We start from the raw sequence: 13721 nt of genomic DNA, 5'->3' as shown, positions 1-13721 counted from the left end.
TCCTGCTGCGATTCTGCTCTGCTCGGCCACCCTTTCCCCAGGCCCTTCTCTCTAGTGGGGGCCCCAGTGCAAACTCGGGGATTCACAGAGCAGAGATCCCTGCAGGTTTAGGGGGGCAGCACCGTGGGGATATGTGTGGGCATCGATAGCAGCATGAGTGCAGGTTGTAGTGTTGCTGCCACAGAACAGCTGGGGCTGAGGCCACATCAATAAAGACACTGTCATTACAATAGGGAGATGTCATTCAATGATGAGTCACTCAACTAGTAGTTTTTGAGTAGAGGGTAGATGACACACTATTTTTACACCTAGAATACCAACATATCATGGAGATATTTCACGACTGGGTCCAAACTATGACAATAAAGGATAATCACAATAAAGTGAGTCTCACAAACTCCTTGGTTTCATCGTGAATATAAATATTAGGCTTATGTTTACTATAGTCTATTGTGTGTTTAATAGTATTATGTCTAAAAATAATGTATATGACTTTATTAAAAAATACTTTGTTGTTAATGAAAATGCTAACTCTCTTCTGACCCTTTAGTGAATTGTAATCTTTTTGCCGGTAAAAAATTTTACCTTCAGTTGTAAAATAAACACAGCCTGGCTGGAGGGCTTGGCTGGAGCATTGCCCCCCACACACCAAGAGGTTAAGGGTTCGATCTCCATTAAGGGCATGTACCTAACTTGCAGGTTCAATTTCTGCTCAGGGTGGGCACCTCAGGGAACCAATCAATGTTTCTCTTACTTCAATGTTTCTCTCTCTCTCTCTCTCTCTCTCTCTCTCTCTCTCTCTCTGCCTTCCTCTCTCTGTAAAACCTATAACAACAATCCTCAGGTGAGAATGAATGAAAATTAAAAAACGCAGATCTGTGAAGTGCAGCGGCCTGCTGTATACCTGTGCGTCAGTGAACCGAGCACAGGCAGAATGGCCGGCCTTAAGGAGCACATACTGTGTGGCAAAGGGACAGACTGTGCACCTAACCTTCAGATAACACCCCTCTGTAACCAAATTACAGCAGCAGCAGCAGCAGTAGGAGTTTCCTGTACATCACTCCTAAGAACCAGCAGGTGGTCAGTCCGCACAACACAACTGTCTCCATGCTGTAAAGAGGGTAACAGCTGCAGGGTTAAGGTGGTCACACCGAGTTCAAGTGTTATTAGGTGCAGAGAGCAAGAGTACTTTATTAGAAGCCTATCATCTGTCCGACAAGTGTGGAATGTGATGAGAGGCCAGGAAACGCTCGACAGATTGAGGAACAGAAATAAAGGAGCGCCCTAAACTCTCTATACTGCGTGTTTACAGCCAAGAGGTAGGGCACGTGGCCCTCCTACAGGGAGGGTTGGAGAGTTCTCAGTGCGGGAGGAGTCAAGGCAAAGCTATGTCCCCAGGCCTAGATACTTGTGATGCTCCACCACCCGTTCTCGCTGGCATTGGTGTGGAGAGCACCAATCAGCGGCAGATCGGCCCATCTGAGAGGCCTCAGCGGGAACAGGAACTCCTTTTCCTCTGAAGACCCAGTCGGGCACATGGGGCCCCCAACTCTCCTCCTGCTGCTCTCCGGGGCCCTGGCCCTGACCCAGACCTGGACAGGTGAGTGCGAGGTCGGGAGGGAACGGCCTCTGCAAGCCAGGAGCGAGGGGGCCGGGGCGGGGCTTGGGGGTGCGCGGGACCCGGGGAAGACCAGTCTCCAGCGCCCTGGTACAGACTCCGGACTCGCGCATCCGCCCACCCCCGACTGACCCTACCGCTTTCCCGTCTCCTCTTCTCACCCGCGGCCCTCCTTTTTGCCCCCCGGGCGCCCAGCCCCCGCAAGCCCCACCGAGAACCCAGGACACGCGTCCTCCCGGACTCCTGGCCCCCACACCCTGAAATATTTAAGCACCGCCAAGTACGAACCGGGCCACGAGAAATACGGGTACACCGCAGTCGTCTACGTGGACGACAAGCAGATCTTGAGTTACAACAGTGACGCCGCGGACCCTAAGCTGCAGCTGCGGGTGCCGTGGATGGAGCAGTGGTGGGTGGAGCCGGAGGGCACACAGTTTTGGAAGGAACAGACGCGGGAAATCGAGCACAACGAAGAGTGGAGCAGAGTGAAACTGAACAACCTGCTAGCCCACTACAACCACAGCAACGGTGAGTCACGCAAGCCCGGGGCTCGGGGACGAACCCATCCCCACAGACGGGCCAGGGTCGCCCGAATATCCGGTGGAGCCTCACCTGGAGGCCTTAGCCCAGTGGGGGCGGGGAGGGGCTAACTCAACGGGGCTGACTGCTGGGCTGGGTCAGGGTCTCACACTTGGCAGGAAATGACCGGCTGCGTCGTGGGTTCCGACGGGCGCTTCCTCCACGGGTTCAGTCGGTTTGCCTACGACGGCACGGACTACGTCGCCCTGAACGAGGACCTGCGCTCCTGGACCGCTGCAGCGGGGGTCAGCTGGAGCAACGTTCTTCTGCAGGCCGTCGATGCGAACATCCGGAGGTTCTTCCTGCAACTCACGTGTGTTCGCTGGCTCCTCCAGCTCATGGAGAAGGGGAACAACACCCTGCTCCAAGCAGGTACCATGGCGCGGGCCTCCCTGAGGCGGGGATCTGTGGGCTGGGGCGGCTTCCTACAAGGAGAGGAGGGAAATGGGGCAGTGTCAGAATGTCCCTCCTGCTCGGGAGAGGAAAGAATCCCCCAGGTTTCCTTATTCTGTGACTCAGCTCGGTCCCAGCTTTTTTTAAAGGACAGTGAGGGACTCAGCCTCTCCCTGAAACACCCCACAGCGGTTCCCTCACACCCTGCAGCACCTGGAGCACCAGGACACTCTCCCTGGTTCTGGGGCTGAGACAATTCTCCGGAGACCTGACTTCTGGTTTTCTCAGTCATTCAGCCTCCACCTGAGTGTGTGTCTCCCCTTAGAGACTTGGACACTCCTGCTCTAGGTTCTCACCCTGATTCTGGAAATTTCAAATAAATAGGAGATTATCCCATGTGCCTCTGTCCAGGCTGGTGTCTGGGGGATGCACTCCCTTCCCCCACACCACTGTCCTATCCACTCTCCTGGTGGTCACGTGAGCACTGCTGGAGTTTCCCATGACCATGCAGACTTCCTGAATTTTCTCACCCTCCCCGCAGACCCTCCAAAGACACACTTGACCCACCACCCCATCTCTGACCATGAGGTCACCCTGAAGTGCTGGGCCCTGGGCTTCTACCCTGCGGACATCACCCTGACCTGGCAGCGTGAAGGGGAGGACCTGACCCAGGACACGGAGCTTGTGGACACCAGGCCTGCAGGGGACGGGACCTTCCAGAAGTGGGCAGCTGTGGTCGTGCCCCCTGGAGAGGAGCAGAGATACACGTGCCATGTGCAGCACCAGGGGCTGCCTGAGTCCTTGATCCTGAGTTGGGGTGAGGAGGGGGTGTGGGCACAGAGCCTCTCCTCAGGGTGTCCCTGAGCAGGGTCAGGACTCAGGCTTGAGGTTTACCTCTCACCTTCCCCTCACAGACCCCCCTCCTCAGACCACCACAGACCCCCCTCCTCAGACCATCATCATCATCGTGGGCATCGCTGCAGCCCTGAGTCTCCTTGGAGCTGTGGTCGCTGGAGCTGTGCTGTGGAGGAGGAAGTGCTCAGGTGGGCAAGGGGTGGAGCTGAGTTCCCTGTCCCCCTGGGGGTCAAGCCCAGGTGGAAGTGTGTTCTGCCTGGTTAATGTGCATCCTATCCCCACACGGGTGTTTGTCCATCTGGGGCCTGTTTCCTAACACTGACTCTTTAGCGAGGCCCGTGGAAAAGTGAAGGACACATTTATCACCTGATGATTCTAGTGATGGGGACTGATTCCCAGCTGTCAGAGGTCAGAGGGGAAGGTCCCTGCTGAGAACAGACGTCCAGACAGTCAGTCCCGTCCCCACACATGTACTTTCCCCATATTCCTTGATCCTACCCTGAGTGTTCAGTCACAATTCTGGAACCTTCCCTGTGCTTCAGGAGTGTGGGGCTCCTTTAGGGTCATGGGACCCAGCCTTCCCCCTGACTTCTCACAGAATGTTTTCTTCCCACAGGCAGAGACAGGGAGCGCTATGCTCAGGCTGTCTGTAAGTCTGGGTGTTGGGGAGGTGACACCTGGGACCCTTGGGGGAGTATGAGCTGAGTGCAGAAGGTGGGGGCAATTGGGACCAAGGGGCATGACGGGTTTTGGGGATCTCATAGTGGGGCATTGGGAGCATGGGGTGGCTGTGGGAGAATGTGACACTTCTGAGACTGACCTGAGTTTGTTCATGACAACTTTCTTCCCCAGCATGACAGAGCTGCCTTATCCAGGAGTTGGTGCTAGAACAGTCACTGCATCCTCCCCTGGGGACTTGCAGAATCCCTGTCTCCCATGTCAATGACCTGCATCTACCCCTGAACCCCTATCTTTTGGGCATTTGTTATTTGTTTGTTTTGTAGGCATTGTACCTATGATTGATTTTTTAAAAATAAATTTTGGGCCCTCATGTGGCCACCACTGGGTATCTGGCCTGCAACCCACCTATGTGCCTGGACAGGGAATCAAACCAGAGACCTTTTAATTACCAACCACATTCAACTGACTGAGCTACACCAGCCAGGGCAAATAAATGAAATCTTTAAAAAATAAAATAAAATAAATAAAATAAAGTAAAATTATTGGGGTGTGTCTTTATTAAATGTATTGGGGTACACTGGTTAATAGGATCATGTAGGTTTAAGGTGTGCAGTTGTACAAAACAGGATCTGTACATTGCACTGGGTGCCCACCACCTAGAGTCAAACCACCTTCCCTCACCAGGTATGAGGCCCCTCCTCCCCCAACCCCCTTCCCTCTGGGAACCAGCACACTGCTGTCTGTGTCCATGAGTTTCAGTTTTATATCCCACATGTGAGAGAAATCACAGGGCTCTTAGCTTTTTCTGACTGACTTATTTTGCTTATTTTGTGGGCACCCTGGGGGGGGAGCCTGTCTGTGGTTTTGAAACTGCCAGGAGGCCCCTGTGGCTGCAGCAGAGTTCTTGAGAGAGGTCAAGTTCCAGCCACATCATGCAGGCCTGGGGGACGTTAGAAGGACGTTATTGAGTCAGTTCTGAGCAAACATAGATACGGTGTGACTTTCCTTTCACTTAATTTTTTTCAGCTACAGAAAGATTTATTCTAAAGTTAGTACCGTGTATATATATTATAAGTGAATTAGATTAAAAACTACAAGGGAAACGGTTTCTGGTAGGTGTTTTTCTATCTACACCTTCAGCCAATTTGTTTAGCTGTTCTAAGTCACTATACTTTCATAAACTTACCATGAGATGTGGAGACAACCCAGGAGGGACAGACTGTGTGCCACAAGACAAGGGGACTGCATGGCTCCCCACTGATGTTCCTTGTGACCTCCTGTGCTCCTCAAGGGAAAGCCTTTAGGCCATGGGGTCAGTCTGGCTGCTGAGGACAGAATCAGGAGATAAAGGACCAGCAAAGCAGGAAGGAAAGGTGTGGGAAGCTCCCATGGTCCCAGGCTGCAGGTGCTGGGTGTTCTGACGGGGCTGTGAGTGGTGGAAACAGTGGGAAGGGACTGGATCCTGAATCCATTTGGAAGATAGATTTCACAGCATTTCCTAAGGATTCAATCTGGGATGTGGGAAAGGAGTCAAGGAGGACACTCCACATTTGTTCTGTGCCAGCAGAAAGATAGGGTTATATCAGCAGAGAGGGGGAAGACTCTGGCAGGAACGTGTGTGGGGGGGGGGGGGGGTATTTCAAACTTTCAGCTGAAGAGAAGGTCAAGGTGAGATGTCTGTTAGACACACCAATGAGATTTCAGGTTGGACAGATGAGTGTGGGGACCTTGAGGAGAAATATCTGGGCTGGAGACAGATGTGGAGGTGATGCTATGAAAACAACATTTAAATCTGTGAGCGTGGATAAGGCCACCAAGGGAGCCAGGCCTGTGGAAGAGGAGAGAACAAGGACTGGACACTGCACCTCCCCATCCCAACAGTGGGGATGTTCATCCTGGTGACCCACCCAGGCTGGTGACAGCCAGTTATCCCCATTATAAATTCACCATTTGGTTAATGTCATTCATTAGGAACTTACAGGGAGATATTCTGAGATTGTCCTGCTGTGCTCTTCACCACTTCTACACTCACCCTCCTTAGCCCCTCTCATAACTTCCACCCAAGTCAACAAAAATATGATGGTTGTCCTGTATCAGCCCTGGATACTTATGAGTAGGGTGTAGAGTACAGCACAGGCAACATAGTGAATAATACTGTTGTGACTATATATGGTGTCAGATGGGTACTAGATATAATGGGGAGGTTATTTAATAAGCTTTATACATATGTTTAATCACTCTGTTTTACAGCTAAAACTAATATAATGTTGTATATTAAACGTAATTAAAAAATTAAAATAATTAACTCACAGGCACAGACAGCAGTGTGATAATTGTGTGGGGGAGGGATGGGTGGAGGTGGGAGAGTGTGTGGGGGGATAAATGGTGATGGAAAAAGAAACAAAATAAAATAATTGTTTTAAGTTTAGAAAAAGTGCTAAGTTGACCAGTAAGAGGGACTTGGGGACAGAGTTTGGAGAAGGGAAGGAGCTGAAGGAAAGGGGCCAGTGAGAAACCCCATGAAGGGAGCTCCTGGCCCAGATGTCCCTGCATCCCAATGACATGTGACTAACTCAGCTCCTCCCCAGGAACAGGGGACACTTTCTCTGCCTCCTGCCTGCTGCTCCTCAGGGCATCTCAGAAATGGCCATCACTGTCCCCAGTCATCAGATGTGCCTGAGGCTGATCTGCAAGGACAAGTTTCTGTAATTTAGAGATGCCCCAGGCTCCCCACACAGATGGTGTCACTGACAGAACAGATGACATGATAGTGGCATCTCTGTGGGGAGATCAGGACCACACATGCTGTCCCTGCAACAGGGGTCAGGAGCCGCCCTGCCTGAGGAATCCCTGCACAGAGCTGTGGAGCTCAGACCAGCCAGGTGAGGGCTGCCTTGCATCCACTCTCAGTGCAGAATCAGAAAGGGTCAGCCCAGGAGGGACTCTGAGCTGAGTGGGCAGTGCTCTGTGTGGGACTGTGCTGAGCCTGCCTGGTCCTGAGCAGCCCCTCATGCCAGGGCTGGGCAGGTTTGAGGGGGAAGTGTAGGAATTGTTTCAGGAGGGTCCCTGCAGGTCCCTGTGCCCTGGAGTCCCCATTAGTGAGAGAAAGGGGTTGGTCCCTTGCAACCTGGGTACAGCCTTGTATGGCAGGAGCCATGAAGCTCCTCCACCCTGTACAGAAAATATTCCAATTTTCTGAGATTTCCCAGGTTTAGGGTCGGGTGTGAGGACAGGAATGTGAATTGCCATGCAGTATTTGGTTATGACTTAAAAATCCCTGATTGTAAAATAAGACCCAATGAGAGACACACACGCAGCTACAAACAGAAGGACACAGAAAAATGCCTGCCCTTCAGTGACCCCCACACACACTTGTCCTGTTTCAAATCCCCCTACAGGAGGTGCTGGCCTCTCAGAAAATTCTGCTGGGACACCGTCACCCTCCTGTGTGGTTACTGTGTGTGAATGTGACTCACATTTCTGTCTCTCATTGAATGGGTACATCCCTCTGACCTCTCTTAACCCGAGCGAGCAGGGAAGGAAAAAGAATTTGGAATGAGATGAAGTTCCAGTATTTTCCAAGTCTGCCACAATGGGTACATGTTGTGAAAATAACCAATATATGACTTTGAAAAAATAAAGTTATGAATAACACAATACCTTCTGCAGTAATTCAACAGTGTGCTTCATGCTTGGAAATAAGGTGGACTGAATGTACCTTGGGCCATGCTGTGGTCTGCATGTTTGTGACTATCAGTCCATGAGCTGAATTTACAACCCCCGGCCCTGGCCAGTAGCTCAGTTGGAGCATCGTTCTGCTGTCCGAGGCTGCGAGTTCTATGCTGGGTCAGAGCAGGTACAAAAGCTAACCAGTGAATGCATGAACAAGGAGAACAACAAACTGACACCTCTCTCTCTCTCTCTCTCTCCTCCCCTTTCCTCTTCTAAAATCAAAAAACCCCAAAAAAGAATGTGCATCTATTCCATTTCGCTCACCAACTGAAAAGCCCATATTTTGTTTCAAGTAGGTGAAGATTTTATTTCCTAGAAGAAGATAAAAACTGTGGGAAATGAAGAATTGTTTTAGCCATGATTTTGTATGTTTCTACAATGTGCTATCACGTTACAGAGAAAAATAAGTAGTTCCAGTGAGTTGCTTCTTCTTCACATGCAGACTTTTTGACACAGTTGGCCCTGTGTGAATGTGTTGATTGGATGAATAAACTCCTATTAAAGAGCTTTAAAGCTGCTATGTATAGATTTGTCACTTGGGTTTTTAGTTCATCACTGAAATTTGGACATGGAGTTTGGTTCACACTTGGGTTTGTGGATTAATTTATTTTAAACAAAGTACTACTTTTCTTGGCCAATCCATGTGCCTATGGAAGGAAATCAGTTGATGTTTCTCTCTCACATCAATGTTTTTCTCTCTTCCTTCCTCACCCTGTAAGAAATGAAATAAAATGTCCTCAAGCTGAGTATAAAAAAAAGAAAAGGAAATAAAAAGAAAACAGATCTTTATTTAAGGCAGCAGCACCAAAGCCAGAGTCACAGGTGAGTTGTAACTCTGAGGCCTGGCACCCCGACAGCTCCTAGGGGATGGGTTGCATGGGGGACTGAGGGACTTAGGGTAAAGGTCTCCACTGATTGGTCAGCACTAGGGTAGGGGGTGGTTGGTCATTGTATCTGGTCCAATGTCAGCCATGGCATCATTCTGTCAGGTTTCACACATTCATTCCACTGCTCTCCCCAGAATCTACACCTTCATGAGTACGTATTTGAACACATCTGATTTCCAACCATTTTCATCTTTGCAGACATCTGTCCACAGCCCTTGGTCCTGCCACAGAGGGACTGAATCCTTCACACCTAGAGCTGGGCAGACACCCTGGGTGTTCTTGCCCTCGTCTCAGGCAGTCCTGGCCTCTCCTGTTCTGGCTCCCCTGTCGCCTGGATCCCACGTGTTCCCCTTGTTTGGTTTACTTCCCCATTTCCCCCACTTTTCCTGGTAGTATTTTCCAAAGAAAGAATGTGAAAAATTAACTATGAAAACTCTAAATACATGCAGAAAATGTAGGCTATCCCAGCCCTTATTCATGTCCTGACTTGATATAGAACTCTTTGTTGGAAATATTTTTTCTTCAGAAATTGGAAGGCATTGCAACAATGTCTTCTGGTCTCCAGACTCACAATTGCTGCCTCTTGAGGTTTTCAAGGTCTCACCCACCCTCCTTCTGAACTCACACCACAATGTGACCCCATGTGGGTCTGTTTTTATCTCCTGTAGAGAGAATCTGATTAAGCTGTTCCAAATGTAAATTTTTACCTGCAAACTTTGAGAACTATTCTTAGAAAATGTTAAAATCATTTCCTCCTCATCATAAATTCATTTCTATTTCTTATACTATTTATAAACTGTCATTATTAACTTCTTGGAATCTCATGATTGGCGGACTAATAGGTCTTTTCTCCAGCTCACACATATTTTTTTTTATTCTTATGACTCATTAGGAGAACAATTTGAGTCTTTCAGGTCAAGTACTGATTATCCATTTCTATGATGATATTTTTAATTTCCAAGAGATCTTTCCTGCTCTATGATTGTGTATAACTGTTCTCTTTCAGAGGCCTTTTTATGCTTTTCAGAGAAGATGGAGACCAGTGGAAGGGGATCATAGGTCTTCTGGTCATCTGCTTCCATGATATCAGGAACTTTCCCTCACAGCACTGGGTCATAATTACACTTCTCTGTGTTTATTCTGCTAATGGCCCATCTCCCCCACAACATGGCCAGAGTCACAGAGCCAGGGTCCTACTGTGGCTTTCCATTTTGTCTCCAGGCTCTAACTAATCCTGACACAGTAGAGGCCTTGAAACCCATTCTGGGTGATGAAATTGACTGTTGTCTGGATAGCTAAGGTACACAGCCCCTTGATATCCTCCTGAGATCTGAGCCAAACAGCCTCCTATCACAGAACATTTTGAAACATTGCAAAAGTTCACTTGCATGGCATGCAGAGTCATAGTGAGGCAGGATAGTAAGTTAGGAAAAGGTCTAGGCAAGAAGAATGGGGAAACTGAGGCAAGAAAATTAACCAAAGCCAAATGGTCTGAAAAACTTCCAGCCCACTGGTGAATCACAAGACCTTATCTCCCCTAACCAAGGACACTTGAGAACAATGATTTGTACCTCTCCACCCAAACCACAGCATACATAGCTTAAATCATCCTGGTCAGGGGAAAATATACAAGAGAGACCCAATTAATGCCATTTGAATGGCATTAGATGAACCCAAGGACAGAAGTCAAGAGAGAAAATAACAACAACAACATCAACAACAAAAACATTAGAGCCAGACACACCGAAGAAAAACATAAAACAGTGGAGCTGACCAGAAGATAATCCCCAAGCCCCCACGTGCCCATTTTCATGCATCATCATATTAAAAACACCCCTGGAAAGCGGATGAACATTCTGCTGATACCCTCCCCTAGATTCTCACCCAGAAGGAGAGATAAAAACCCTCCAGACAAAGACGTGGGGCAGCTTGTTCTAGAGCTCACCAAAACCCCATTTCAGACATGAACTTCTTTCTGTCCTTCTGAGCTCTGAGGTGCCCTTCAGATTATCAGCCAGGGGACCAGTGGGCAGAGGCAGCTTTTCTCAGGCGTATCCCCCATCCTGACTTTAAGGTCCCCTTTTTCCCTAACTCTCCAGTGAGCTGACAGCTGCCCCATCCTATGGCTCACTTCTGTCTCTGGGAGTTTTACTTCCCAGTGAGCTTATTGAAACCTGGTTTTGACTCACTCCTTTTCTGTAACATTCCCAGAAAGAAGAGCAGCCCCACCTAGGCTCTCTCCAGTGACTGCTTCTACCCTAAGTCCTTCCTTAATATCACTGTCCCCAGCTTTAATAAACATGCTTTCAAAATCCCCTGGACTCAGGCTGTGAAATCTTATCCAGAAGAAGTCAAGCACTCACACACCACACACCACAGGCTGTCCTGAGGCAGAACTGCTCAGGCCCAGGCCTGTCTGGTGACAACAGCTGCCAAGGGACCCAGTGAAAGTGAGTCATCGAGGCCCCCAGAGAAAACACCGTGTGTTCACTGCAGCTCCACGACCCCCGATCCTCTCTGAGTCTCCTTTCCTGTGTCCCCCACAAGGATCCCATATCAAGTACCTCATGGGTTTGCTCTGAAGGTTGCATATGACCCTCTATATAGATCAGTGATGTCACTGCCTGAGACACATAAGCATTCTTTTGCCCATAGTTACCATCATTCTGTTGATTAGAGCAGAGACATTCCATCTTTTTGTTTTTGTAAAAGCACAAGAATCATCCTTCAATATACATACATGAGGACATGTGTGATTATCTTCTTAGGATAAATTCCCAGAAGAATAATTTCTGGACCAAAATGTAAACACATTTAAATTGCTGAGACCTTTTACAAAAGCATCCTTCAGGAGTTTTGGCCCTGTTTTCAACCCTTTCAAACTTTACAACAGAATGTGTTCCTCACCCTCGGTCTGATGGGCTCTTCATTTTCATTCATCTTTGCCAAACTGATAGATTTTATAGTTTATTCTTATTTTTTAATCCACATTTTCATTTTTGTTTACATGTATTTATTACAAATATAGCTGTTTAACATTTGCATTCCTTCTTTTCCAAATTGTTTTCTAGTATTCTTTAATTGGGACTGGGTTGTAACTATTTTTAAATGTGGAACTTAAGAAGGAAGGAAAAGCAGTCCCAACATTGGAACTGGTCTGGCGCTCAGAGCGAGACCCAGTGTTGCCTGGAGTCACCAGTGTTGCCTGGTGCTCACTGCTGGGCCGGGTTATTCTCCGGTGGGAAACACGTGGTCTCTCAGAACATCAGCATCAGACAAGGACATCCCGAGACATCCATGATGTGAGACACAACGGCACATTGCCTGTTGTCTCAGCACAGACAGAAACAAGACACAGTGCAGCTCACACACTACCAAGCAGCTCCCGGGCCTGCCAACAGAAGGGAAGGGAGCCTCTTTCCTATCACACCTCACCCTTGCTCCCGTCTGCTGAGTCCATAGGTATTTCCTGAGATGCTCAATCACAGACATTCCCCTACGTCCTAAGGACGCCAACCTAGAGGGGCCTCTATGCCCACAGATCCTCCCAAGGTCCCAGACCAGAGCCCACATGCTGGGCACGTCCTGTCTCACCTGGTCCCCTGAAGCTGCCCACGTCACCAGGTGTGAGCTCCCCGTGGTGCGCTCCCTCTTGCAGGACCGATGCACACAGCCCGCTGTCTGCCCCCTGTGCTCCTCCGGGTCTTTGGCGGAAGAACACTGACACACGTTACCTTCCTCTGCCAACATTTTTATGCATCTTTGTGTTCGGTTATGGGCGTGAGATTGTGTCACTGGAGCGTGTGGTTGACATACAAGAGTTTTGCGTTTTCCTTTATAGTTTTAGTCCTTTGAGTCTTGCTTAGAGAATTTTTCATTCCATAACTGTAAAAACTTCATATATGTTTTCATCTAAGGGAGAAGCGTCCAAGGGTGAGGGGAAACAGACTTCACCCTGGAAGGAAATACTGGGAGGAGCAATAGATGGGGAATTCTAAGGTGGAACACCACAGTTTATGTCTCCTACTTTACAAGTTTATAATTATGTACGGGTCCTACTGGAATTTGATGTATGTTGTGTCCAATAAATATTTTCTGTCGAAGTAAAGACATATGTGCCTGCCTATGCTCACCAGGTTAATAAAATGACACCAAGGGTCCCAAAGTGATGTGCACAAGGACCAGCTCCAGTGAGGAGCATTTTTGACCATTTACAACCTTCAGGTATTACATCATGTTTTGGTTAATGTCTGCACACTCTACTTGTTAACTGCATAGTAAGTAATCTTTCTTAGGCATGCTGTGTTTTGAGGATGTATCTAAACCTTCACAGATGAATGAAAACCCGGACTTCCATGTGACAACCATTTTAATGTACATCAATCTATGAGTTACACGGGGTCTTCTGGTGGGCTGATACTGAAAACTAATGACATTCTAGAGACGCACTGTCTGGTATGGCAGCTACAAGACACTTACGGCTTTTAAATGAAAAGTTCAACTGCTCTGCACATAGGTTGCACTTCAAGTGCTCAACAGCCACCTGCAGCCAGTGGCTGCCATGTTGGACATACAAACACAGAACAATCCCTTGTTCTAGAACATTCTATTGGACAGAACTGAGCTTCATGTTGTCTGGGCCTCCAGTCACAGCACTAGACCCATGAAAAATGAAAGGGACAACATTATTTCCCTGACAGATGACACCAGGTTTCTGCTGGGATGTGAATACTCGTGAATCTGCTGTATAACAAACACAACCAGGTTCCTGGGGATCTGGTGCCTTGAGACACACACTGTTCCAAGTGCCAAAGGGGAAACACCTGTCCCCTCACCTGCCTTCCCAGACTGAGGACACTCTCTGAAATCTCAGTTCCAGGGGGTGAGCTTTCTTCTAGAAGAATCCAGGGAAAATGCTTTCAGCAGAGTGTGGGAGGCAGGGATCCCACCTCAGGGAGAGGGGTTCCAGGAACTGA

The 13721-nt window shown here is 48.6% G+C and overlaps 1 protein-coding gene across 1 annotated transcript; it reads left to right on the top strand.

Annotated features, from left to right (window-relative positions):
• The first annotated feature begins 1485 nt into the window (after positions 1-1485).
• LOC123816992 (HLA class I histocompatibility antigen, alpha chain F-like) lies at positions 1486-4608 on the top strand. The gene is made up of 7 exons (XM_045836318.1): positions 1486-1600; positions 1814-2146; positions 2300-2569; positions 3132-3407; positions 3505-3633; positions 4062-4094; positions 4298-4608. The coding sequence occupies exons 1-7, from the start codon at positions 1537-1539 to the stop codon at positions 4300-4302; spliced, it is 1110 nt and encodes a 369-aa protein (XP_045692274.1). The 5' UTR covers positions 1486-1536; the 3' UTR covers positions 4303-4608.
• The last annotated feature ends 9113 nt before the right edge of the window (positions 4609-13721 follow it).

Source organism: Phyllostomus hastatus, unplaced genomic scaffold (assembly GCF_019186645.2).
Source record: "Phyllostomus hastatus isolate PE091 unplaced genomic scaffold, TTU_PhHast_1.1 phas_contig_1116, whole genome shotgun sequence".
Taxonomy (NCBI): domain Eukaryota; kingdom Metazoa; phylum Chordata; class Mammalia; order Chiroptera; family Phyllostomidae; genus Phyllostomus; species Phyllostomus hastatus.
The sequence above is the reverse complement of the archived record's forward strand: the minus strand, read 5'-3'. Positions and strand labels throughout refer to the sequence as shown.